Source organism: Zeus faber, assembly GCF_960531495.2.
Source record: "Zeus faber genome assembly, chromosome: 10".
Lineage (NCBI taxonomy): Eukaryota > Metazoa > Chordata > Actinopteri > Zeiformes > Zeidae > Zeus > Zeus faber.
Genome location: NC_137199.1, coordinates 14246195 through 14271237, shown reverse-complemented (window position 1 = coordinate 14271237; position 25043 = coordinate 14246195). Strand labels below are relative to the sequence as shown.

The 25043-nt window shown below is 43.8% G+C and overlaps 1 protein-coding gene across 2 annotated transcripts in view; it reads left to right on the top strand.

Annotated features, from left to right (window-relative positions):
• The first annotated feature begins 1185 nt into the window (after nt 1-1185).
• Nucleotides 1186-25043, top strand: part of klhl4 (kelch-like family member 4) — a 40424-nt gene continuing 16566 nt past the window's right edge. Inside the window, exons 1-5 of one of the 2 annotated variants that reach the window (XM_080008672.1) lie at nt 1203-1322; nt 8753-9267; nt 21670-21837; nt 23280-23416; nt 24046-24242. In XM_080008672.1, coding sequence (XP_079864798.1) covers nt 8780-9267; nt 21670-21837; nt 23280-23416; nt 24046-24242 — 990 coding nt within the window. In that variant the 5' untranslated portion in view covers nt 1203-1322; nt 8753-8779. Of the gene's footprint in view, nt 1323-8752; nt 9268-21669; nt 21838-23279; nt 23417-24045; nt 24243-25043 lie in introns of both variants that reach the window. The other variant, XM_080008673.1, reaches the window with a different exon arrangement.

Genomic DNA, 25043 nt, shown 5'->3' with positions numbered 1-25043 from the left:
TCATCATTAGACAGGTGCAAATACCTCGTCTTTTCTGTTTATAAAGACTGGATGCTGCAGGTAAGACTGCAGTACTTGGAGAAAAAAACTTAACTTGGGTCTTGACTTGCCTTAACTAAGGACTCGACCTGCCTTGACTTGACATAACCTGTGGCTTGACTTGCCCAAGAAAAATTATTTAAGATGTACTAGTGACTTGGATAAGAGGAACTTGGTCACATGTCTGGTGGAAACAAATGAACCTTCATTAGGAATAAAATGTTTATTTTAGATTTTGCCAACTCGGATCAGATTCCTCCATTTGATTCCTTTTCTGGTGCACATATCATGACTTTAAGATGGCTTCTGTCTTTCTCCTCCATGTGTATGTTATTTAACACTGAAGTAGATGGTAGATAGGGTTGCGGTTAGGGTAAGGCTACTCCCAGCACAGATTGTTTGTAGGGGCAGCTTTATTATAAAGCACTACTGAAAAAAATAATTTTGAAAAAAAATTACAAATGGATTTATCTGTCCCTTTCAATTGTTTTGTAACAGAAAGAAAAAAAAACCTTTTCATTGAAAAACAAAAATTATTTTTCTGAATAAACTGTGAAAATGTCTTCTGAATCATGCACCATAGAGTCTAGCGCGTACTTATTCAATGCAGCCCCAATGGCAGACGTAAAAGCACATATTTGAAATATTCTCCAACCAATTTGGATATTTATGTACCAAACTGATGATTGTAGAATTGTTTTTATTATCTTATCTGAAAGTCAGCCAGTCGCTTCTCTTTATGATGCAGTTTAGAGTACATTTAGCATAATTTTTTTTGGTAACAGATGAATGATGTGTTGTCTCGTGTTTACCTGAAATGTGGTGTCTGGCTAAATACAACATAAAATTCATAACATTTTTAAATGACATTTCACCGGGCCATATTGTTTAATCATGTCACGCCCAATAACTGTACAATAACCATGCTGAAACTGCAGAACTATATTTTTAAAGTTGGTAACCCGTGCTTTGCCTAGAGCGCAGGAAGCCCCGCTGTTGTTCCTGGTTCCATGCGATTGTTGAGGTAGCAAATAGGAAGGAACTCACCCGGTGTTTCCTTTCTGCAGAGGAACGTCGGCCGTTTCCTTTCTACACAGGAAAAATAGTTTTGCACTGGAGATACCAAGAGAGACCAAGAGCCGGACCATTCCGTTGGAGTTGGAGTTGTAATGTCCCGACAGAGGATCTCGTTTTAGATATTTAACGGTACTATAAGTACATCAGAGATTGTAAATGACTTTTTGAAGGCTCGGTGGGAACACGTTGGGATTTCCATTTCCCAGGTAAGAGATAAAAACTTGACAGAACCTCTTTCTTTCAGCCATGCGGCTCTAGACCCTACGCTGAAAAATACCCTTATGATTGTAAAATATTTTACCTTAAAATGCATGCATCCTCTTGGCTAGGCGCCAGCTCTGATTTTCAATAGAACAAGAATGAGTGTGGCATTTTTTGCGATCCCACTCAAATCCCATTCAATCCCATCAGATCGAATTTCCCAGATCTTGTTATTATTTAAGAGTTGGATTTTTAACTATTTTACCATTGAACATCAAAATCACATTGCAGGAGGAGTCTCCCAGCACTGGTCATAGAGCAGTGATTTTCAACCACTGTGTCACAGCACACTGGGAAAATGTTTTGAATTCTGCTTAGTAAAAACAAAAACGTAATGGAAACGAGCCTTTGCGTTGCAAGACCACAACCCGCAAGGCTGCTCTAAATCAACTAATTCATGAGTTCCACACAGAGCAGCAGCCCTGCGTTCACCAGAGCAAGTTTCACCCTGAAAGTGAAGGCTGTTCATAGTGACGAAAGCTTCGACTCTTTTTTATAGAGATGTGGTTCCCGACGGGTCAGGCGGTAAAGCGAGTCGTTTGGATTATCCCGCTTTCTTCATTCGATTCAGCTGGCTTTACTGCGCCGTGAGCGAGGGAGGACCTCCAGTCGACGATGAATGAGAGTTGATCATTTTGTTGGTGGATTGAAGCTTCACCCGCTCGTTCACCCCCGACTCATTTAAAAGAGTTTTGCTCGCTACGAACGAATCGTTCGCAGTTCTGGCATCACTATTTGTAGGCCATAATAATAAACACAGTTATAAAGGTTTTTTTTTTTTTTTTATATTTTAAGTGGTTAACAGGAACGCGGTGTTCCATGGGATTGTTTTGTTGCAGAAAGTGTGTGGTGACAGAAAGAAGGTTGGGAAACACTGTTATAGACAACAGTCATCACGGGGACGTTCCCGCCAGGACGGTGTTACATACCTCACGCTTAAACTAGAGAGCGTCCTCTCCGCTCTCTAACTCTCTCTCTCGCTCTCTCTCTCTCTCTCTCTCTCTCTATATATATATATATATATATATATATATATATATACAGTGTATATTGTGTATATGAAAGCTCTATATCTTTATACATGCTATTGATTCAGGGGATCAGCTCATCTGCAGGCTCAGCCTATACAGCACATTAAATGTAACTTTGCCATAAATTCTACACCTGTCTCCCTCGACCTCCAGTGAATTTACTCCCCCAAGGCTGCGCTGCACTTCTGCTGCTGCTGCGCTGTGGTCACGGACACGTCAGGTCAGGGATGTTGCAACAAAAAATAAGATAAACTGTTTGTGTTTGCGTTTTATCGTGCTCTTTGAAATCTAAGAGCACCGGGAAACTCACTTTGTGTGTGTGTGTGTGTGTGTGTGTGTGTGTGTGTTGGTGACCCACTCATATCCTTTTAATTTGTGCATCTCATGAATATAGACAATAGGAAAAGGATATGTGACATATCGCTATCCTACACTGCATACATTTTGATGAGACCTTTCTTTCATCTTTCAAAGGATTATTCTTTTGTGATTGAGCCAAGGGTCCTACAATGGCTGCCACTTCATACACTGTTTATGCAATTATTTTGCATCTGATAATTATAATCCTTTTAAAAGTTTAATTTGTATAGAACCTGGGAAATAAAAACAGGAACAAGTTCAATATCAGAAAAAAAATCTGATTTATATTTAGATATATTTAATTTAATTATTATTTGATATGTTATATTTTACTATATTTTTACTTATATTTTGATATATTTTAACTCTATTACTTTCTTTCTGTCTAATATTTATTTAGTTAATTATTGATACTGCAACACCTTTTAAATAAACGTAAATGTACATACTGTTCACTCTTCTTGCTTCTTTGCTTTTTTCTTTTTGCTATTTTCAGTATAATTCCATTAGTTGTTGACATTTCATGTTGTGTTTTGAGTGATGCATAACACAACATAATGTCATATTTAAAATAATATATCACATATCTATCTGTATTATTGATATAATTTCTTCTAGAGGATAGAGCCAATTTACAGCAGTAAATTCAGCAAAAGAAATGAAGCGACCGCACTTGGCTCTCACACTGTGCACCTTATTGTATTTTATGCGTTTTTCTCAAAAATACAGAAAATGAAATACTGTACATGAAAGCGATCGGATATTGCATTGTAACGCTCTGACAAGTTGAAAGCTTGATTGTGAATATGTGCAGAACTGCCACAGCGGTGTCTGATCCGGGTGCAGTGTGGCGGAGCGGCAGGTTTTGGGTGGTGCAGGTGGAGCAGATGTTGGAGGATAATGTCCTCCTGCGTCATGTGGAGAGCGGAGACAGATGGTGTCCTTGACTTGAGAATATAAGTACCCCAGCGCTTGTTACACTATATTAGCACATATCTCACTGTAATGGCGCCTTATTACCACCATATAACATAACCACACTGAAGAGATTGTTATGAAACACTTTATGATAACTATAATTTATTTGACAGATGTAGGGGGTGTTTTTAATGCAAGAGTAAGCTCCTCATACTGTATGAGTCATATTCATGAAGTCACTTGGTCAATAGGTCACATTTAGCTGTGAATTCTAGTCTGAATCATACCTATACCTAATCTAGGTATGGGTATAATGCTTAATTTTAGTCCTTACTGTGCTCTTATTACAACATATATGAATATATAATAATAATAATGAATAATAGTAATAATAATTACATAGAAATGTACAAAAAAAAATAACAATTTCCATCCGGGGTATATTATAATGTGCAAAATTAAGTGTCTTATATTATCTTATCTCATCTTATCTCCCAACCCAACATGATCCTCAAAAGTGTTTTGCATAGGAGGCAATGCAAAACAGGCAAATTTATTATTTTTATTATTATATTTTTTAAATATAAAATAGCATCATGCTTAGTTTCCGTTTTGGGTCATCGAGGCATTTAAAGGATCACGATTATTGCTCAGCCAATGATTTTCATTCAGATCATTATTTGACCTTCCCCACATAATTCTCAAATAATTCCCAAACTAATCCTCACAATAGTCCAGGGCCCTTTCCAAGGCATTAAAGGAAGCAAGATCACTATCATCACCTTAGACAATGGTTTCACTTTGATTACTGCCCTTGAATTTACGGACATTCTCACATAATAACTGCAACTAAGCAGCGTGTGCCTTTTAGAAATGGGTTTTGTAGAACTTTGCACTTTTGAGACACATCAGATGAGGGTCTGATCAGAGAACTTCTTCAAAGTCTCTTCTTTTAATGAACTGGCACATGCGAGGCCACCCGTGGTGATTAGGCAAAGATAAGGACATTTCATGAATAATGACTGTGCCATCAGAGCCGCTGGTGGAGGCGAAGGCGTGTGGAGGGAAGACACTTGTGGATCTAAATCATTAGTCCATACCATCATTCCAGTTTCTCTCTTTTTATTAATGAATTTAATTTATTCATTCATATTTATTATGAACACTTGAGGATGATGGCATCATTTGTAGGCGCTCTCATAGTGCTCTCATAATGGCCTGTCTTTAAAAATTAAAACGTGCCCGGAGGTGCAGCCTTTTTAAAATATATGCTCCTAAAAATGTGAACGCCCTATTCGAGAGGATTCTGTAGGCGTTTTTAGACGAATGCTAAAAATCTATTATTCCAGATTAACTTTTAATTAGTCTTCAGTTTAATTATTTAAATTAATTATTCTTGAGTGGCGGGAATTTTGCTTGTTTGCTTTTAAAATGTTTTATTATTTGATTGCCGTCTGTTTAGGTGAAGCACCTTGAGTTGAATGTTGTGGATGAAAGGTTCTATACAAAGTAATGTTATTATTATTATTATAATTATTATTATTATTATTATTTTTATTGTTATTATATATTGTTATTATTATTATTATATTATTATTATTGTTATTATTGTTATTATTATTATTATTATTATTGGTAGTTATTATTATTATAGTAGTACTACTAGTAGTAGTAGTAGTAGTAGAAGTAGTAGTAGTAGTTGTAGTAGTGGTAGCATATTGATAGTTCAATGTGGTAGATATTATGGCATTCTGACCACAGTAGATTCAAGATTCAAGATGTTTTATTTATCACATACATATACATATATGCAGTGAAATGTGAGTGCAACACAGCCAGAGATTATGCACAATAAGTACTAACTGACACAATAGCTAACTAATTAACTAACTAACCAAACTAACTGAAATAACTGATTCCTAAAATGTATTGTAGTTAGTTAAAAGAATAAGATACAAATAAAATAAAACTGTACTCCCTGGCCACACAGTCATGTGTGTACAGGGAGTACAGTAGGGGGCTGAGGACGCAGCCTCCCCACCCATACACGTGGGGCCGGGCTGAGAGGACGTCCAGGATCCAGGCACACAGCGGAGCGTTCAGTCCAAGCTCCCGCATCTTGATAGTAGATGTTTCATGAAGCTTTCACACAGATTTTGTTCCATTTGTTAAAGTAAATGAAATCTAGATAAAATCAACAGGGACAGTGTTTTGTCTGTCGGGACGTAAAAGAGGAACCATCTGTAACTCTACAACGAGCCTGGAATCAAGCTCAGGAAGTTAGATATCAATGTGTAAGGGGATGAGAAAGGCACAAGAATCCAAGATGGCCTCCCTTTCACATGCACATGCACGAAAGCCCAAAGCTGCTGAAAGGCATTTAGTGTACATGCAAAGCTGAAGTTGTCCAAATCCCTTAAAGATAGGGTAACCCTTATAAACAACATTGATTCTGATTGGCTATTAAGCACAAACATGAACGACAACAGAGGACGACCCCCTCCGTGCGACTCATTACCCCCTGCGGATCCCAGCGCACATTTCCTTTTAATAATACATCAAGAAACAAAGTGGCATCGTCTTGTTTGTATTTGCGCCTCCATACTAATCCAAAATTAATTACGTTCCTTCAGCAGATGAGGAAATCACTGCCTGCTTTACATCGGAACATTGAGATCAATGTGTTTGGAACACAACAACAACAACAACTTAGTCATCGGTGGTAATTAACGAAGGTTGCAACCTCCGTCAGTGTTTCCTATAACATCTTGTTAGCTTGATAAATACGTCCGAGCGCCGTATTGCTCATATATCTAATGAGGCACAAATGGCAGCAATTGGGGTTTCGCTCCGATACGCCCGGCTCATACTAAGTTATTTTAAACCCAAACTAAAATACAAAGTGCTTGTTGTGGAACAGACGGACGGACGGACGTCACACGTCCTTCAAGGGAAACGTTGTAAAGTACTGCTGCGGTTCCAGGAAACAGGGAGACCGGTGGGCACGCTGTTAAATCCCGCGTTTGCTGCAGGAGGCGTTGGGGGCGGAAGGCCGTACGCTGATTTCTGTTGAATTTCGACGACGGTGATTGTGGGTTAGTGTAACCCCTCTCCACAAGACGAGTGGCGGACCACTGGCTCCGAGAGTACACTCAAATACAAATACATCCAGTCCAGCTGTATTTTACCGCCATATAAGCTGGTGTTAAATGGATGTCAGTTACAAAAATCCCCCAAATAATACATACCTGGCAACATGGTTGGTGAATGGTGATACAGCAACACACATCGGACGAGCACACATTCCTCCTATGCGTATATTCACCTTTGCTTAGTTCCATTTGTGAAAACATTCAACTTCAACTCCAAATAAAATGCTGTAGATGGAAACTCCACGCTTCCATTTGAAATAGCTTTCAATGTTCTCACAGCGAAGGGGACACATTCCTATGGCACGGCAAATCCAAATAGACATTTGAATAAAAGTGAAATAGTGGAAATGATGCATGCAAAAGCAGTTTCATGACTGAATTTCAAATAGTAACATTTGAATGGAATTACATACACGCTTCCATAATAGTAGACCCCCCCCGGCCCCCAAATAATTGTCTTGTGCGCTGGCGATCACCTTTCTTGGTTAAATGTCGTCCCATTTTTGCCTTTAACACTTGAGTTAACCTCGACGGAGCCTCCATTAGGCACAACTCCGCTGAAGTAACACAAGTGGAGCGTGTGCTGTGGTGTCAGGTTTGCACCGAAACAGAATCTATTTTTGAAATGTAAAAATCAGAAAGAAACCTGAATGAGCCTGGGGCAGGGGCACGGCTCTCAAATGGAATTTGGGGGTTGGTTGGGGTAGGGTGGGGTCCGGGAATAATTGCTGCACGGCTACCTACACTGAGACATTCCCCATGGGATACTGTTTGATGTGAGAATTGCAGACCAAACAGGTGTGTGTGTGTGTGTGTGTGTGTGTGTGTGTGTGTGTGTGTGTGTGTGTGTGTGTGTTCATGGCTGTGTGTGGGTGTTTACATCCGTAATACCATGAGTGCCGGTAGAATATATACTGTACATTAATCTCTTCCTAATTTCTGCAGATGCCCACATATATATGGATAATTGGTCTATGCAGTAAGATACGGTATGCATCCATGTGTTACATGCATGCATGCGTGTGCACGTTACATACATGCATGCGTGTGCACAGGTACATTCACATCCAGATAAGCTCCTCCTGGCGGAGAAAGTACAGATGGAGCGGCTAAGTGAGTCCGTCTCTTTTCCTCCTTCAGCCACTGATGATTTACTTGCCTTAGGTGTGACCTCATCATGCCGGCTCCGTGATACCTCACCTCCCCCCGTTAGCCGGGCAGCAGCCCCCAGCATCGCACGGACACACACACACACACACACACACACACACACACACACACACACACACACACACGCACGCACGCACGCACACACACACACACACACACATTTTCTCATTATGTTTCCAGCGAGAAAATATATATGCCTTTCTTTTGCCATGTGCATGCTTGTGCACGGGGGAGATGAGGACGGTGTGTGCGTGGATGTGTGGATGAGAGAGAGGGGAAGAGAGACAAAGAGAGAGAAGGGGGAGAGGGAGAGAAAAGGGGAGGGAGTGTGGATCATGTATGTGCATTAACTTAGCTCCGCTGGCAGCAGCAGCAGCAGCAGCAGCAGCAGCAGCAGCAGCAGCAGCAGTAGCAAGGCAGGAGGAGAGAGAAACAGAGAAACAGAGAAAGAAAGAGAGAGAGAGAGGGAGAGAGAGAGAGAGATAGAGAGAGAGTTAGACAGAGGGTAATAATCCCAGACACACAGGGAACAAAAGCTGCAGAGCACCGTTGCTTCCATCTCTCCCTCTCTCTCACACACACCTCGTACAGTAGCAGAGCAGCGGCAAGGGTGGGTGGCGTTAGAGGTGGTGGCAGGGAGACAATACAGAGGGGGAGAGGCACGCTGTACTCGGTAGAAGACTGAAACCAGGGCTCTCTCTCTCCTCTCATCTCCTCCATGTTTTTGGGGACTCATCGCTCCAGCGCCTTCGTCTCCAAACCCAGAGGAGGATGTCCGTGTCGGGGAAGAAGGACTTTGACGTGAAGCAGATCCTCCGGCTGCGCTGGCGCTGGTTCAGCCATTCGTCCCAGGGCTCAGCCGGCAGTGGCGGCGGGGGTGGCGGGGGCGGAGGCGGCGTGGGGGGCTACATCCAGCATGACGGCCTGGAGCACAGGGGGGCGCCCGCGCAGGGTCGGCTGAAGAGTCACTCCCGGGACAGGGGCGGCGGAGGGGGCCACCGGAAGAGCAGCAACAGCAGCAGCAACAGCCCCGTCCACAGCATCCTGGCGCCGACGCCGAGTCCCACTCCGGTCTACGTCCGCGCCGGCCAGCAGCAATGGCACCAGCAGCAGAACACCATCCAGAGCCTCCAGGCGAGCGAGGAGAGCCCCAAGAGCAGCTCCTCGCCCGGCGTCACGCGAAAGGAAGACGCCAACAGTGGCCAAGAGAGTGTGAAGGGCAGCGCGGAGGAACCCTCCGAGGTGGAAGCCAGAGAAAGGTACGGCTGTTGGTGTTGCCCCAGGAGAGGCGGCTTAGACGCCTGGAAGCAACATCCTTTACATGCATGATAGTAAATTATTGATGGCTGTGAAACATTCATATCTAAGTTGGAGTATTAATCTGTGTAAGACAGGATCATATCCCAAGGAAGTAACAGGAGGCATTCACTGTTGGAATGTAAAGTGTAGCCACCGTCAGTGTAGCCACCGTCTGGCCTCCATTGTGTTAAGCTGGGTCAGGTGGATGCAGTTGTAGCTTGTATTACTGACACTATACGACAGGGATGTCCTCAGCTCGCTGGCAGCTCTCAGCATCCCAACTTATAATAGTAATTTAGTCTTCAGGAATCAGCTCTATCATTCTGCATGAGGACTCTTTAACCAAGTGGAGATTAGGGAAACACAACAACAACAACAACAACAACAACAACAACCACAACAACTTAGTCATCGACGGTTATTAACAGAGGTTGCAACCTCCGTCAGTATTTCCTATAAGATCTTGTAATTCAATAAATACGTCCGAGCGCCGTGTTGCTCATATATCTAATGAGGCGCAAATTGCAGCAACTCAGGTTTCGCTCCGATGCACCCGGCTCATACTAAGTTGTTTTAAACCCGAACTAAAATACAATGCGCTTGTTGTGGAACGGACGGACGCTCGGACGCCCTCTCAAACCGGCCTCGTCACACGTACTTCACGGGAAACGCGCATAGCACCGCTGGGGTTCTAGGTACCAGGTAGTCCGTCGGGCACGCTGTTAAATCCCGCGTTTGCTGCAGGAGGCGTTGGGGGGGGGGGGGGTGGAGGGCCGTGCGCTGATTTCTACTGAATTTCGGCGACTGTGACTGCGCGTAACCGCTCTTCTTTATGCATGACATTGAATTATTGATTGACGGCCGTGAAAGATTTATATCAAAATTGGAATATTCATCCGTGGAAGGCAGTGTTATATCCCAAAGATGTGAAAGGAGGGATTCACTGGTAGGCAGTGTGGTAATCCATTGTGTTGAGCTGGTTCAGACAGATACCGTTGTAGCTTGTATTACTGACAATATATGACAGGGATTTCTTCAGCTTGCTGGCATCTCCCATCATCCCAACTCAAAATTCTCATTTCCGACTTTCTGCATGAGGACTCCTTAATCAAGTGGAGATTAGGGGATCTGCCTGGGTTTCCTTATTAACTCAGGGAAGTCGGCTGTCGCCGTGATGACTCACCTGAGGACTGTTTGTTTGCAGTGTCTGTGGTTCAAGCCACATAAAAATCACACTCTTAATAATTAATTGGATGCAAAGCCAAGGCTGAGTTGCGGTGCAGATTACAGGCCCAAATGTCAGCGTGACTCCCCGGAGTGTTGCTAAGTTTTACTCGACACACACACACACACACACACACACACACACACACACACACACACAAAGGAATTTCGGCCCGAGATGTGGGAGGTGTGAGACGGCCATTACATCGCCTGACACATCAGCGAGCGCGGTGAGAGGATGTGGGAGGTGGTGGAGGGCAAAAATATGAATTATCTGAAGTTGAACAGACGCAACAGAGTCAAGGTTCTGTCACTCCAGCGTCTATAGAATTCCTCAAACCCTCGCTCTCGCTTCGCTTCACCGGCTTGTTTTTCCCACCTTTATTGTCGCGTTGCATCTTCATGCCAGGAAGTAAACAGGTGTTGCTCCAAAAGGTTGTTTGTGTGTGTGTGTGCGTGCGCGTGCGTGTGTGTGTGTGTGTGTGTGTGCCTGCGTGTGTGTGTGTGTGCGTGTGTGTGTGTTTCTGTGATGCCTGGTGGAACATTGAGAGCACCTTTCATCAAGGATAAAAAAGACATCGTCTGCTTTCATTTGCTCCGTGACATTCTAAGGTGATCGGTCTTTGTGTAAAAGGTGTCTTTGTTTCCTGCACCTGGTGCCGCAATGACAAAATGAAAGTGAATCCTCTGCATTGTTTCATAAAGACCCCACTGTATCAGTGTTATTATATCCATGAATCTTAATACATGCGCCTCCACTTAGCGGCAAAAAAATGTATCAATCTGGATAATACGTGGATGGTTCTTGGCTGAGCGGGTGCCCGGAATTGGGACATGAATTATTCTGAATTAAAACACAGTTTTGGAATCAGCTGCACGTTCGGCTCTGGCTGTCAGCGTAATTGGCAGATGTTGGTGTTTTGGGGTCCCCCGTGCGAGGAGGGTGCATGCATAAAAGATGTGCCTCACAGTGAGAATTTGTAACCGGGGCTCTCTGGGGGCCCTGGAGTTCACGCCGGACATCACACACTGACAATGCTGCTAAAATATTAAAGTGGATGGTTTTACTGTATGGCATCCGGGGCTCTACCGACTGGTTAATGATGATAAATGGAGGAATTTTGTTTTTATTTTAAAATCACTGCATCCATAAGGGTCATTTTTTTTTACACACAGAAAATTCATGTTTTGTTGTTGTATTCTTCATCATATTTGGTGAAATATAAATTACCCCGTCACTTCATCCGGATAAATTGATAACCTTGTCAACATCTGCTTTACATAATTATTGTATAATCTTTGGCTGATGATTCAGTGGCACAGTGTGGTACTGAATGTTAGCATTATGCAATTTGAAATGAACAATAGTCACGGAAGTTTTCTGTAAAGCTACTTTTTCCATCAGTCTTGATGGGACGACAATCGGATTTAGAGGGAAATGCAAAGTGAAAATTCCAGCAGCTAGACATTGATGGGTAGTGCACTTAAACCAAATCAATAAGCACAAACATCTATATTTATATGTAGGTTAATGCAACGTCTCAGCCAAACAATGCATCGGGACGGCGTCTGTGTGACATTCGGGGGCTTGTTGCATGCTCAGTGCGGGCTCAGCAGATGTGTGGGTGTCACTGAGATATGCACGTTCATTCGGCGCAGCAGCTGGGTGGCCCTATTACGTCGCACATCATAAATCCTTGACACATAATTTGTCACAATCTCTCCGGCTATATCGAGAAACGAGTGCCGCCGGCAGTGGAAAGCGCTCGAGTTTTAGGTCTCAGAAAAAAAAAGTTCTGTCAATCATATTGTGTGGTTCCCACAGTGAGCGCCTTTTCAGGGAGTTCTCCCATAAAAACACGAGAAATCCCATAAGTTCCCTCTTTTTTTTTTCTTGTTGTTGTTGCAGTTTTTCTTCCATTATATAATCTAGATTCTAGAGTACCGCCTCATACCGATAAAAAAAACAGCCGACGCTGAACGGTGGTGCTCATTCAAACATCTGCAGCGGTATTTTGGGGAATTAGGTGGTTTGTGTGTTTTTAACCAGATGTCATCCGGGTATTATCTGTGTCGCAGTGCTTGACGGTGAACCTGGTCCAAGCGCGGGCGTTTACCTCACAGCATTTTGTCTCAACAAACATCAAACACGACCTAACGCTGTAAGTGCCGCAATCTCACCGTTTCACCTCTCTCTCTATCTCTCTCTCTCTCTCTCTCTCTCTTTCTCTCTCTTTCTTTTCCACCCAAAACGTTTCCCGGGTTTATACGGCCCCGCACCGCGTTCGTCCCGTCTTCGCTCCCGATTCACGTCCCCTCGCCTCGGCACCGCCTCTACAGGATATATGTGCCAGGGAAGTTAACCTAAATGGAATGGAAACCGTGACCCCTTCGCACGGTAACAGTAACAGTGGCTTGAGTCAGCGGGCTGTTAGATTGAATGATATCTCAATTCCCGCCTCCCTCCGCCCCGCGGAAAGAAACACCACCACCTTCTCCGCCGCCCGCGGCTGTAACTCAGCTGCGCGTCAGTCGTCGCACGCTTAGACGTTCTTCTTCTTATGTCGGAGGTGTCCTCAATCTATTGCAATCTGATTTGTACGAGCGTTTTTTTTTAATATATATATATATATAAGGTAATGCCCCATCGTGGGTGCGACTAGGAGATGATAAATCCATAGTTTCCAGCGTCACCTCTTTGTGCTTTGAGGTTCGCTGAGCGGGGAAACAGCCGCATAATGTGCTGGACTCTCTCGCTTCTGTTCAAACGGTGATCAGCCACCCCCTCCCAAATGGACCTGATTCAAAGAAAATAATCCCTGACACAGCTCTCCATGAATTTTACATGCATATTATTAACGAGGGGCCAGGGCAGTGCCCCCCCCCCCACCCACCCCACCCCCGGGCGCTCACACTCAGTAATTTGAATTGAGAGAGTGCCGTGGTCACCCGTGATCAAGCTGTAGGCGTGCTGTGATGAGAGCGGGGAAAAAACAACACTGAGCCCCGTACGGCAGTGGAATGGGTGGTGTGTAAAAAGGAGAATTACCAGCCGGTGATTCAGAGCATATTAAGGTCTTGGTAATTTTACTTGTCATATAAACTATAAACTAAAATATTAACATGGGTAAGGATGTAAGGATTTTGACGTTAAAGTGAAAAAAAAGTGTTAATAAATAATACTAATAGTAACAATATAATAAAATATAGTATAATATAATATAATATAATAATAAAATACTTTTTAAAAATATTTATAATAATATAATTAGAAATGTAATAAAAATTATTATTATTAAAACATGTACATAAATCATATATACTGTATATACACACCTAAAATTGTACTTGCAGTTTACACCCTTTTCTCATGTAGATATATAAATATTGGGTCTGCAAAAAGCATACGCGAAATGATAATAAACACAAAAACAAGTTAATTTATTCTCATCTTCTACCTCTATCTCTGAAAGACACATAAAAGCACACACCAGGTATACCAACACAGTTTCCAAAAAAATCCTCCATGTTATTCAGCGGTAATCCTAGGAAATCTATCAAAGGGACCCTGCATCTCTAAAACACAAACACTGACAAACACACACCTCACTACCAAAAAACACCTCATTTTACTCTGCTTTGGCGTCCATGTTGAATAATACTAGAGATACCCAGAACACAGGGCCCTGCTGCAGTGTCCGATAGACGCCTCGGATGACCCCCTGGCATGTCCCCTCTGTGGAATCCCGTTACTCCGAAACTAATTAGACAGATATGTTAATCGATAATTTTACATTTCTCAGACAGAAAATCAACCTCCCCGCTACGTCGTGTTTGGCAGTTGGATGCACGAGTCAATATTAAAGCGTGGATCTCCCTGGGTTATCTATTAGGGGTCGGTTGCAGGATATATGCTGACACGACTTCACGATCACTCTCTCGCTCTTTTTACAATGCGTGGGGGGTTCGGTCATAGCAGTGGGTGGAAAAGATAAAACGGTATAAGGACGTAATAATTCATCGCTGTTAATACCCATGGCAATTCTTCACTGTCCCCTGGAGCACAGAAGGGCTCGTCGGCTATTTTTTTTAAATTCCATAAACCCTCTCTCTGGTGGTGAAAGTGGGTTATCAAAAAAGACCATCGAGATATGTCTAAGCCTATGTCTAAGTAATGGGTAATCAATATCTATTTTGCAAGGACAACTTAGACATAGAAAACCAATCAAAATCTATCTTCCAAGGAGAACTTACACATAGAAAACCATAACCATCACAGTTCATTGACAATTTATGGAAATTATTGTGAATGTTTTACCATGTTAGCATATTTGTAAAACATATCAGCAATTTAAACATTAAAATCAACAACCCATCAATGTATGATTGACTCTAGGTTTTTGTCCATTTATTGTCAATCGGCCCATTGTTTGCATCCCATAGTGTCTGGTACTTTCACAGGACTTTCCTGGTGATCTGCCATCATGATTATTAGTTTTGAACTGAATTGAAGATGTTCAAGTTATCCAGTAGTTAGCCAAGTTTGATAACAAGGCCTTGTATGCGAACACCAATCTCTCGGCTCTCTCTCCACTAAGCAGGGCTGCCAGGGTAGAGGAAACAACATCAGGGGAAGAATGCAGCTTATCATCCTTGCAGCAAGGATGAAAATAAGAGAGAGAAAATAATTCTATACAGAGGAATCATCTTAGTTCCACTGCAGGGATGGTGAGATTATGGCAAATAAAACATGCCGCTCCCCATTCCAGCACACAGTACGGCGTAGCAGCAAAGGCACAAATGCGACAGGATCATATTGTTATGCTCACTGACTCATAACAGATGTGAACCCATAAGCACGACACAAAAACAACAGGTAAGAAGTCAAAGTCCACAAGGTTTATTTCAAAAAACAGGCAGTGGTCAAAACCAGGTGATCAGTCAGAGATGGCAAACGTATTTGGCATGGAGCAGACCGAATCTGGGTCCAGGGAAACAGGCAGATAATCAGAGACTAGGGAACAGGCAGAGAATCAGGGTCCATGGTAATAGGCAGAGAATCAGGGTCCAGGGAAGCAGGCATAGAATCAGAGTCAAGGGAACAGGCAGAGAATGAGGGTCCAGGGAAGTAGGCAAAGAATCATAGTCCAGGGAATCAGGCCGAGAGTCACAGTCCAGAGAATCAGGCAGAGAATCAAGGTCCAGGGAAACAGGAAGAGAATCATAGTCCAGGGAATCCGATAGGAAATCAGGGTCCAGGGAATCAGGCTGAGAATCAGAGTCCAAAATAACAGGCAAAGGATCATAGTCTAGGGAACAGGCAGAGAATCGGGGTCCAGGGAACCAGGCAGAGGTTTAGACGAAGGTTAAGTAAACGTGTAGTAGTTGTGTGGGACAGCTCAGTGTAAGGCAAGAGACAATCTGGCAGGGAACAAAGGGAAGTGGACTGTAATTTAAACTGAAGGACTCAGGAGGGAATGAGCTGCAGGCGGGGGAAACTAGGTGAAGAGAAAGGAGTGACAGCAAAGCAAAAGCGAGCGGGTGGATATAAAATGACATGCGGATAATTGGCATGGCATGAGGAAATGACCAGATGGAAATAAAACATGGAAACAAATATAAATACTGGGAGATCAGGGAGGATTCATGACACATATGAAATATATGATATTCACTTGGGATATGCTACGCAGTGCCACGTCTGGCTCATTGGATTCGACAAAAAAATAAAATAAAAATCCCAACAAAGCTACTCAGCTGCCTTCCGGGACTGTAGGTTCTTCTAATCCATTTTGGAAAGAGTCATTTCCCATTTGGCACAGACAGGCACATTTTTTAAATTTTTATTTTTTCACAATTTCCTCTTGAAGACGACCTTAGTTGGAGTGAGATTGTCTGTAATGTGTCTGACTCGTGACCTTCTTGCGCTGCCGGCTAATCTGAAGTCTGGCCGCTCCTCTAGAGGTAATGGAACGACAACAGTGTCAAGGAGACGGGGGAGGAGAGGGTTTGGAGGACAGCGGGAAAGACAGAGCCGGGTTATCTTAATTGGTAATCTTGGAAAGAAGTCCTTCGATCAAACAGATAGCGGCAGGATCATTCTCAGGCAGGGCTGGATGGAGCCTGGAGGACATTTAAAGAAACATCAGTTTGGAGTTTTTCAGTGGCATCAGTGTCTATTCTCAGATGCGATTACTCACTTTAAGGTGTGGTATTTAAAATACAGGCTACAGGTAGGTCTAGAGTCGAGATGGGGCGAGGGGAGAAATGCTGTCTATTCTATTCTTTAATACTCTTACTTTTAGGGGCGTCATGGTGGCTCAACCAGTTAAGTACTGTACGCGGTACCGTACAGACGGCCGCCACCCAGGGTTCCAATCTGCCCTGCGGTCATTTGCTGCGTGTCTCTCCCCGTCTCGACCCCCTGTTTCCCATCGCTCTCCACTGCTCTCTACATTAAAGGCAAAAAAATGTATTTTAATATTTTAATAAATATATTTTAAATTATTTTTCAAAGGTGATTGTGACCAGCAAAACACCACATTTGATAAAATAATAAATCCTAAAAATGTACATGACACAATACATTGTAAAGGAAAGGAATATACTGTACAAATATGTATACATGTAACACAAATAGATAGATACAGTAGGTAGACAGACAGACGAATAGAGTAGACAAATACAGTAGACAGGTAGATAGATAGATAGATAGATAGATAGATAGATAGATAGACAGACAGACAGACAGACAGACAAACAGACAGACAGACGGACAGACAGACAGATAGATGGATAGACACTTTATTCATCATTATAGACCCTTGAGTATTATTCCAGTAGCTTTTAAAAAAGCAGAGCAGGTAGTTTGTCATCAGCTTGTCTCTCATTTAAATGAAGGTGTATTTATTCTGTGCCCGGTGCAATTTGCTTTTCCAAAGCATCATTCGACAGAAACGCCAAATTGCTTTTTTGTTGAACAAATTTTGAATAAAGCCATCTTGATAATGGTGGTGTTGTGAAAGCCTTCATTTATTAGATTTCAAGAAGGAATTTAAAACGAGTTAATCATGTTTTAATTTTAAACCTTTGAAAATTAAATGGATCTGTCAATGCCCCAACCTGGATGGGATCCTGCCTAACTAAAAGGAAACAACGTACACGAGTGGATGATAAGTGTTCCTCATTTGCTAGTTGTGCTGTAAGCCTCAAGCAGGGCCGGCCCGAGGCATAAACAGACTAAGCGCCTGCTTGGGGCCACCGGACAGCCCCCGAGAGAGGTGGGGGGCCCCCAATCAGCAGTGTGCCGGGAAATCTCTGCTCCGCTGCACGTCCCCAATTTCCCGTTTCTCCAAACAAAACAAAACAAAAACTGTCCCCAGCCCTCCCCAGGGCCCTACAGTATAAAGATTTGGACCAGCCCTGCCCTCAAGGGTCTATTTTAGGACACATTTTATTTAGTATATGTATGATTGATCTCCCTCAAGTATGTCCAGTATGTCCAAATGTGTGCTGATGATACTGTAATGTTTTAACCATGCAAGATCTAAACAACATGCTTCAGCCAAACTGCAGCATGTTGCAGTGAGCAAGGTGTCCGATTGGCTGCTGTCGCTAATTCATTATCGATCCTTTATGTAAGCAAAAAAGTTTGCATGTGTTTCACAGTGAGGATCAGTAATTCAGTTAATCCTGACATTTGAATGAATAATGAAGTCACCGCATCTGTGACACCTGTTAAATATCCAGGCATTTTCATCGACACAAACCTGTCTCTCAAAAAGAAAATTAGTAGGGTCATTAGCGGTATTAAATTTAATCAGAATAATTTTAAGAGCATCAGGCACCAGTTGTCCCCATCTGCTTCAAAGCTTTTTGGACAAACCGGTACTGATGATTTTCCCCATCTGTCCTCCTGTATAACAATCTGGTCCCAGGCAGGTGTGACTACACTCAAGCCTGTCTAAAAAAAACCAAATCCTAAAAGTACGACATAAAAAGCCAAGGAACTATCATCACTGTAACATTCCGGATAAAATATAATTTCCTAAATTTTGATAACTTCTTATTTTACTCTGAAGTATGCCTAATGTTTAAAATTATTCATTATCTGGTACCCCCTCCTCTTTGAGGAGCCTGTACTTGGCCTGTACCGGCAGTGGTTGTGGTGGTAGGTCTAGAGCATCTGCTCTGGGTGACTGGGTACCGCAGAACAGAAAGACAGCCTTTGGTCAATCTGCTTTCTCGGTTAAAGTAGTGGGGAAGTGGAATTCCATCCTCACAACCATTATAAACCCAGGAAGCTTTGGAGTGTGTAAAACCTGCCCCGAGCTCTGGCTGAAGTCAGTCAGTCATCTCACATTGACGGATTTGTATGTGTTGTGCTGTCTTACGTGGTGTATTTGTCTACCTGCCCGGGAACAACAGATGTAAATTAGCTGCTGGCTAAATCTGGTGCAATTACTTTTAATTGTGTGCTGGCCCTGCAAAAATTCACAGTAAAAAAATAAATAAAAATTAAAAAAATCATCTCCGGAGGGAAATTGCAATGTCCCAGCAGCTCACACCAAACAATAGGCAGTAATAATAACAAACAATAAGAATATAAAAATATAAAATTGACAAGTGGCAACATCTGGGGAAAAGAGTAAAATATACAATAAACCTCACAATTTACTGTACAGCATAAAATATGTCAGGAAAATGGAAAAATACACACATACGGTATATACTGTGTATACACATACATACATGAGAGAAAAATGTAATAAAATAAAATAAAATAAAAATAATAATACATGGAGCGACATGGGGATCTCGTGCCGTATTTATTCCCTCTGCACATCACCGTAGGAACAGCGACTGTTTTTTCTTTACTTTTGCAACCCAAACTTAAGCCCAAACTTTAACGTAGTTCAACCGGATAATTGCATCGGCCGCGCCGCTCGCCTTTATGTCGCTCCTTTTTCAATTACTTTCAGACAAACGCCTCCACCATGTAAACGATTGTCCCGGTGGCATTTCCCCCAGAGTCAGGTGTTTTCCGGGGGCCTTTAGCGTCTCGATGAGGCCCCTGCAGCGACTACACAACTCTCGACTGAAAGGAAAATAAACACCTCAGAGAAATTTACAGCTCCCCGGAATGTGATACGGAAGCAATTAGTGTCTGAGAGATTGGTAGGCACAAAAAAAAACAAAAAACCTCCGGGCGTGCCCCCGAGCCGATAAAGCGATGTATCTGAGTTTTTACTGCCCCCGTTGGTTATTCCCTCTCATTTGGGCTGTTCCTCTTGGAAGGATCCCGAGCCGGCGGGGGGATTGCAGAGACAGGCCCAATAAATTATTCTCGTATTTAGCATAAAGCCTGCCCCCAATAAAGATCCATGTATTAAAGGGGAGCGTAGTGACCACAGCGCCGTATAAACAAATTCCACAGCGGTGGGGGGTGAAATGGCTTCCTTGGTAATCAAAGAGGGGGGAAGGCGTGCGCGCCGCTCCGAATTCCTTTTATGATTCGGCGTTAATCAGGACGCCAATACGCCACCGCGGCGCTGCCTCTTTAACGCCTCTTCCCGTGCGTCCGATAAAAAGACGCCGCCGCGCGTCGTATTATTTTAGCTGATGCGGCTCGCGAAGGAGACGCGCCAGAGACAGCCGTTGGCGTTCGCTTTGCTTTTTTTCGGGAGAACGAAACCGGAAAAAAAAGAAGCACAACAGCGGCGGCAACCCAAGACAAAACTTTGTAAACAATCAATCTTTATTTTTTTTTCCCCGACTGCCGGGTTTAGGGTTAGGGTTAGGGTTAGGGTTAGGGTTAGGGTTTGGGTTAGTTGACAACCCTAACCCTAACCCTAACCCTAACCGCCAAGTCGCTCATGACCTCCGCTGCGCAGATAACCCTGCAGACACACCGTGTGCCTTCGCTCGCCGGTGAAACCTTAGACCCTTTTTTTTTGTTTGTTTGTTTTTGTTTTTCGATTGTTTCTTGAGTTCACTGGTCCCCCCCCCCCCCCCCCCCCGTCAGAGTTGTTTAAGTTCCTTCAGTAAAGACGCTTTTGTTTTGAAATCTTTTGGTCTCCTGCCCCGTCCCTCCACTTTTGGGTTCCACTCCCTCGGCCTCGTCACGCGGTGAGAGGCGGCTTAGGTTTGTTTATGCAGTGTAACAAACAGCCCTAAATATCACAGAGTGGATTTCCGCCGTATAGGACGCCAAATAGACCGGCCGGGCATTATTTCGCCACGGAGGGAGTCGGTGGGATTACCCGACCGCCTGTAAAACGGCATGTAATCTAGCCGCCTACGGGGAGCGGGGCTCAGCCTCGCAAAGTCACCGTCTTTCAAAAGCGCCCGCAATGTACACACACGCGCGCACACACACACACACACACACACACACACACACATACATGGAGTCCGTTCAGAAGGGGTGTGTTGCCCAGATTCCGGCGCTGCTCGCCCCGGTGGACCGCACTGTTTACTTATCCACTTATGTACGGTGTTTAGTCTGTTACAGATTTAATTTCAGCCTCAGAGTGTCAAGGATGCAGATGCACTGGAGGGATTACCGCATGTAGGACTGCCATGTGTCCAAATAAAGCCCCATTGTCGCCGGGAAATATGGTCGCTTATCGCGCGGGCCGCAGCCTACCTTCCCCCTTTCATTTCAAAACGTTAACCCGTGAGGGACGCAAAAGGGAAGTGCCGCGTGATGTTTAGTAATATGAATTTGTAGTTCTTTTGTGTGTTTGTGTCGGAATCTGTTTTTCGGGAGACACATCTCGAGGAGAGGGTTATTGCCTCTGCGGCTCCCTGTTTTGGTACCTAGATAGAGCTCTTAATCACAATCAAAGGGAGTGTTTCCATTCCGCAAAAATCCTCCCTGCGGGCTTTCTGCGTTGTGAGGATTCAGCGACAACGGTGCCTGTGTTAAACTGCGCCAAATCAAAGGGCCATCACATCCCAATCCCCCTCCTATTTAAAAAACAAATTTCCCTTGATATCGAATTTACAAGGAGTCGTCCGTTGCATATATTTTCCGGAACGGTTTTCCGTGCACGAGCAGCCTTCAATGTGTCGTCCGACGGCCCGCTAACTTAGGCTCACAGCTCTCCATCGCCTCCTGTTTCCCTCTGCCGCAGGTTGGTCCTCAGCAACTTCTCCAGAATGACCACCAACTGCTCCGACGAGTTCTTCCAGGCCACGAACCACGCCGAGCAGACGTTCCGTAAGATGGAGACGTACCTCCAGCACAAGCAGCTGTGCGACGTCCTCCTGATCGCAGGGGATCACAGGATACCGGCTCACAGGTTGGTGCCGGCGTCGACGCGTCCGTCTGCTCCCGTTTGATTAATTACGACCGCTGTCCGCATTAGCATTAAGCCGAGAGCTACATGCCCGGATCAGCTTCATCAAGACGTCAATGCGGCTGCACAGGGATTCATTTGTACCCCGGCGTTCGAGCTGAGAAGCTGTCTGAGGGAAACTGGGACTCTCAAGGAAATGTCGATTCTGGCGTCAAAGACAAAGTTGATTCACCCCCTTCCCTCCTCATTTGAATCCATATTCATCAGGCTGCATCTGCTCAGTTGGGTGGATAAAAATGGTGGATTGGATTTAGACACAAGTTTATCCACCAACGAGATCTTTCTCTTCGTAGCTGCTTGTTTGAGTCACAAACCGGTCCAAACCGAACCGCTGCAGCGCCGGGACCAAAACCAATCGATGGCATCGACCCGGGTCCCCAGGCGGCTGTTATTTGGCAATGGCTTTGTTTTCCTGTGGAATTTTGGCTGCAGTGGAGGTGGTTTAGCTGTTTACAGTAGCTGTTTGTCCTCGGACTCCAGCGGCTCCTTCACTTTGTTAGCATCAACCTCTAAAAGCCCCTTGAGGATTTGTTATGTACGGACACACCCCACTCTCCAAATATCAAAGCGGGCGAGGAGCTAACTAAATGATGGCTTCATTGTGTTTGTCAAACTAAACAACGACGTTCTCCGCTTTGTGTAAACTTCCCTCCGAAACAAACTAATTTCCCTTGTAATGGCACAGATTCACTCCTTGCCCGCATGAATTAACCAGTGTGTTATCTGCACGAGACAAGGGCGTAAACAGTATTAGCGTTCCGACTGCCGGAGCTGGAAACACTGACTCATTTTGGGGGATAATTTCTTTTCATTAGACTCTGAGACAAGGCGACCAATTAAAGGAGTCATGCAGAACGAGTGTAACGGCGGGAGTCACTTGCGGCTAAAATGGTTGATGGCGCTGTCTTGTGAAGAAAGCAAACGACTCTTCATCAACGTTAGAAACCAAACTGAATTCGAATTAGCACACAAAGTTCACTGGAGAGAAAAAAAGGCAAAATCAACCATGCATTCTCAGAAATTATCTCAGGTGCAGTGCAGATGTGCAGCCACATCTGTCTTGGGTCTAGGTAATTGGGTCCAGGGTCAGGGTGTCTGTACGCATGTTGCACGTTAGAGTAATCAACAAGCAACAGGTAAAACCACCATCCCCGCACACACACAGGAGAGGGGCCCTTGTCATGACATGTTTTCCATTTGCTCCAGGCTTGTTCCACCTAGCCCACTCTCTACAATAAAACCGATGTGTTTTAAATGCCATCGCCTGTGTCTCCGTGTCGGAGGGCCCTGAAAACGCAATTTGGGTGACGTGTGGCAGGCGAAACGGCCACCGTGATTCAATTGTGCAGAATTTTTGGACATTTATAAATGCCGTTGCGTTGCAGACTGGTCCTCAGCGCCGTGTCGGACTATTTCGCCGCCATGTTCACCAACGACGTGCGGGAGGCAAAGCAGGAGGAGGTGAAGATGGAGGGAGTGGATCCCGAGGCTCTCAGATCCCTGGTTCATTTCGCCTACACTGGTGAGTGGCTCGTAAACAAATTCACTGTGGCCTCCAACGAGTGGTTATAGGAACCCAGGAGATGTGCGGGCGTGATTAAAACGGATCAATAAAGTGATATACCGTATATCTCCATATATCACCCGAGTGGTGGGATTGGAGGAGTGACACTGAGATGATACCTCTAATTTTATGGTTTGGTCCTATGAGTATTCCTGCGCGGTACCATACAGCGGGTTCCATCATCTCCCTTTCCCCCATTTATTTTTTGTCTCTCGCACAATCTCTCTCTCTCTCTCTCTCTCTCTCTGTTATCCCATAATACTTTATGTTGGGTTCTCGTTCGCTTTCATGATTCAGATCGTAATGCATTTTTACTTTTATTATTCCATATAAGGTCAATGGGTTTTACTGACAACCTTCAAAATAGAGATCCATATAAAGGCTAAAGTTATTAGAGCACAACATTTGAACAACGTGAGACCGGTAGTTAGGGTGTTTTATATATATATATATATATATATATATATATATATATTTTATTTTTTTAAATAAAATTGATTATAAAAATTTGTTATGTGCTGCGATGTGATTACTTCTTGTTGGTCCAATAAAAAACAAGGTGTTGTGGCTTCCCTTGACATTGCCAGGCGTCCTTGAGCTGAAGGAGGAAACCATTGAGAGTTTATTGGCGGCCGCCTGCCTGCTGCAGCTCTCGCAAGTCATCCAGGTTTGCTGTAACTTCCTGATGAAGCAGCTCCACCCATCCAACTGCCTGGGGATACGCTCCTTCGCCGATGCCCAGGGCTGCATGGACCTCCTAAACGTGGCTCATAACTACACCATGGTAGGATGGGATTGTATACAGTATATATATATATATATATATATATGTATATATATATATAAAATGTGGCTGGGAAAGCCACGATAAGGGACGTTGCATTTCCTCAAGTTATGACAAGCCGTGAAGTTACCGCAAGTTTTGATTTAAATGAAAGTCGTTATAGTGGTAAGTAGTAGACTGGATCACATTAAGACAGTTTCGACTCCCCACTCTTATAAAATCTGGATGTTCTTACAGGAGCAACAACATGAAGAATCAATCAGACAACAGATCTGTCAGGGTGAAAAAATTAATCTGATTGGAATATAGATAGATGTTTCTCCCCACTCCTCCATCCTTAACATAATACAAATACCGATATGGTGGGAAGTCGCCCATCTCAGTACGTGCTCGGATACCGCATTTGATGATTTGCGCCCATCGTCCTCTTTGAAGGTCTGATTTAAATAGTCCGACCTGATCCGCTGCCGCTGCCTCGGTCATTTCTGAAATGTAATTTCAGCGGATGGGGGATTGCATGATGTGCACATTTGAATAGAAATTGAGTGGTTTCATGCTTCCAGTCTATCTAATTTTGTTATGCGGCTGCCGCTGGTAGATACCACACAGCCGGCACATTGACTAATATTACACCACACTTGTACAAAAAAAAAAAAAAAAAGAAGAAGTCAATCCTATATACTTCATTGGGATTGAGATCGGTGCTCACATTCGGCAGATAAGGCCTCGCTGTGACAGCGCGTTATCTCCTGAAGGACATCTGCTCGGCCTGTTTACGCCGGGGCCCTGTCCAGTGCAGAA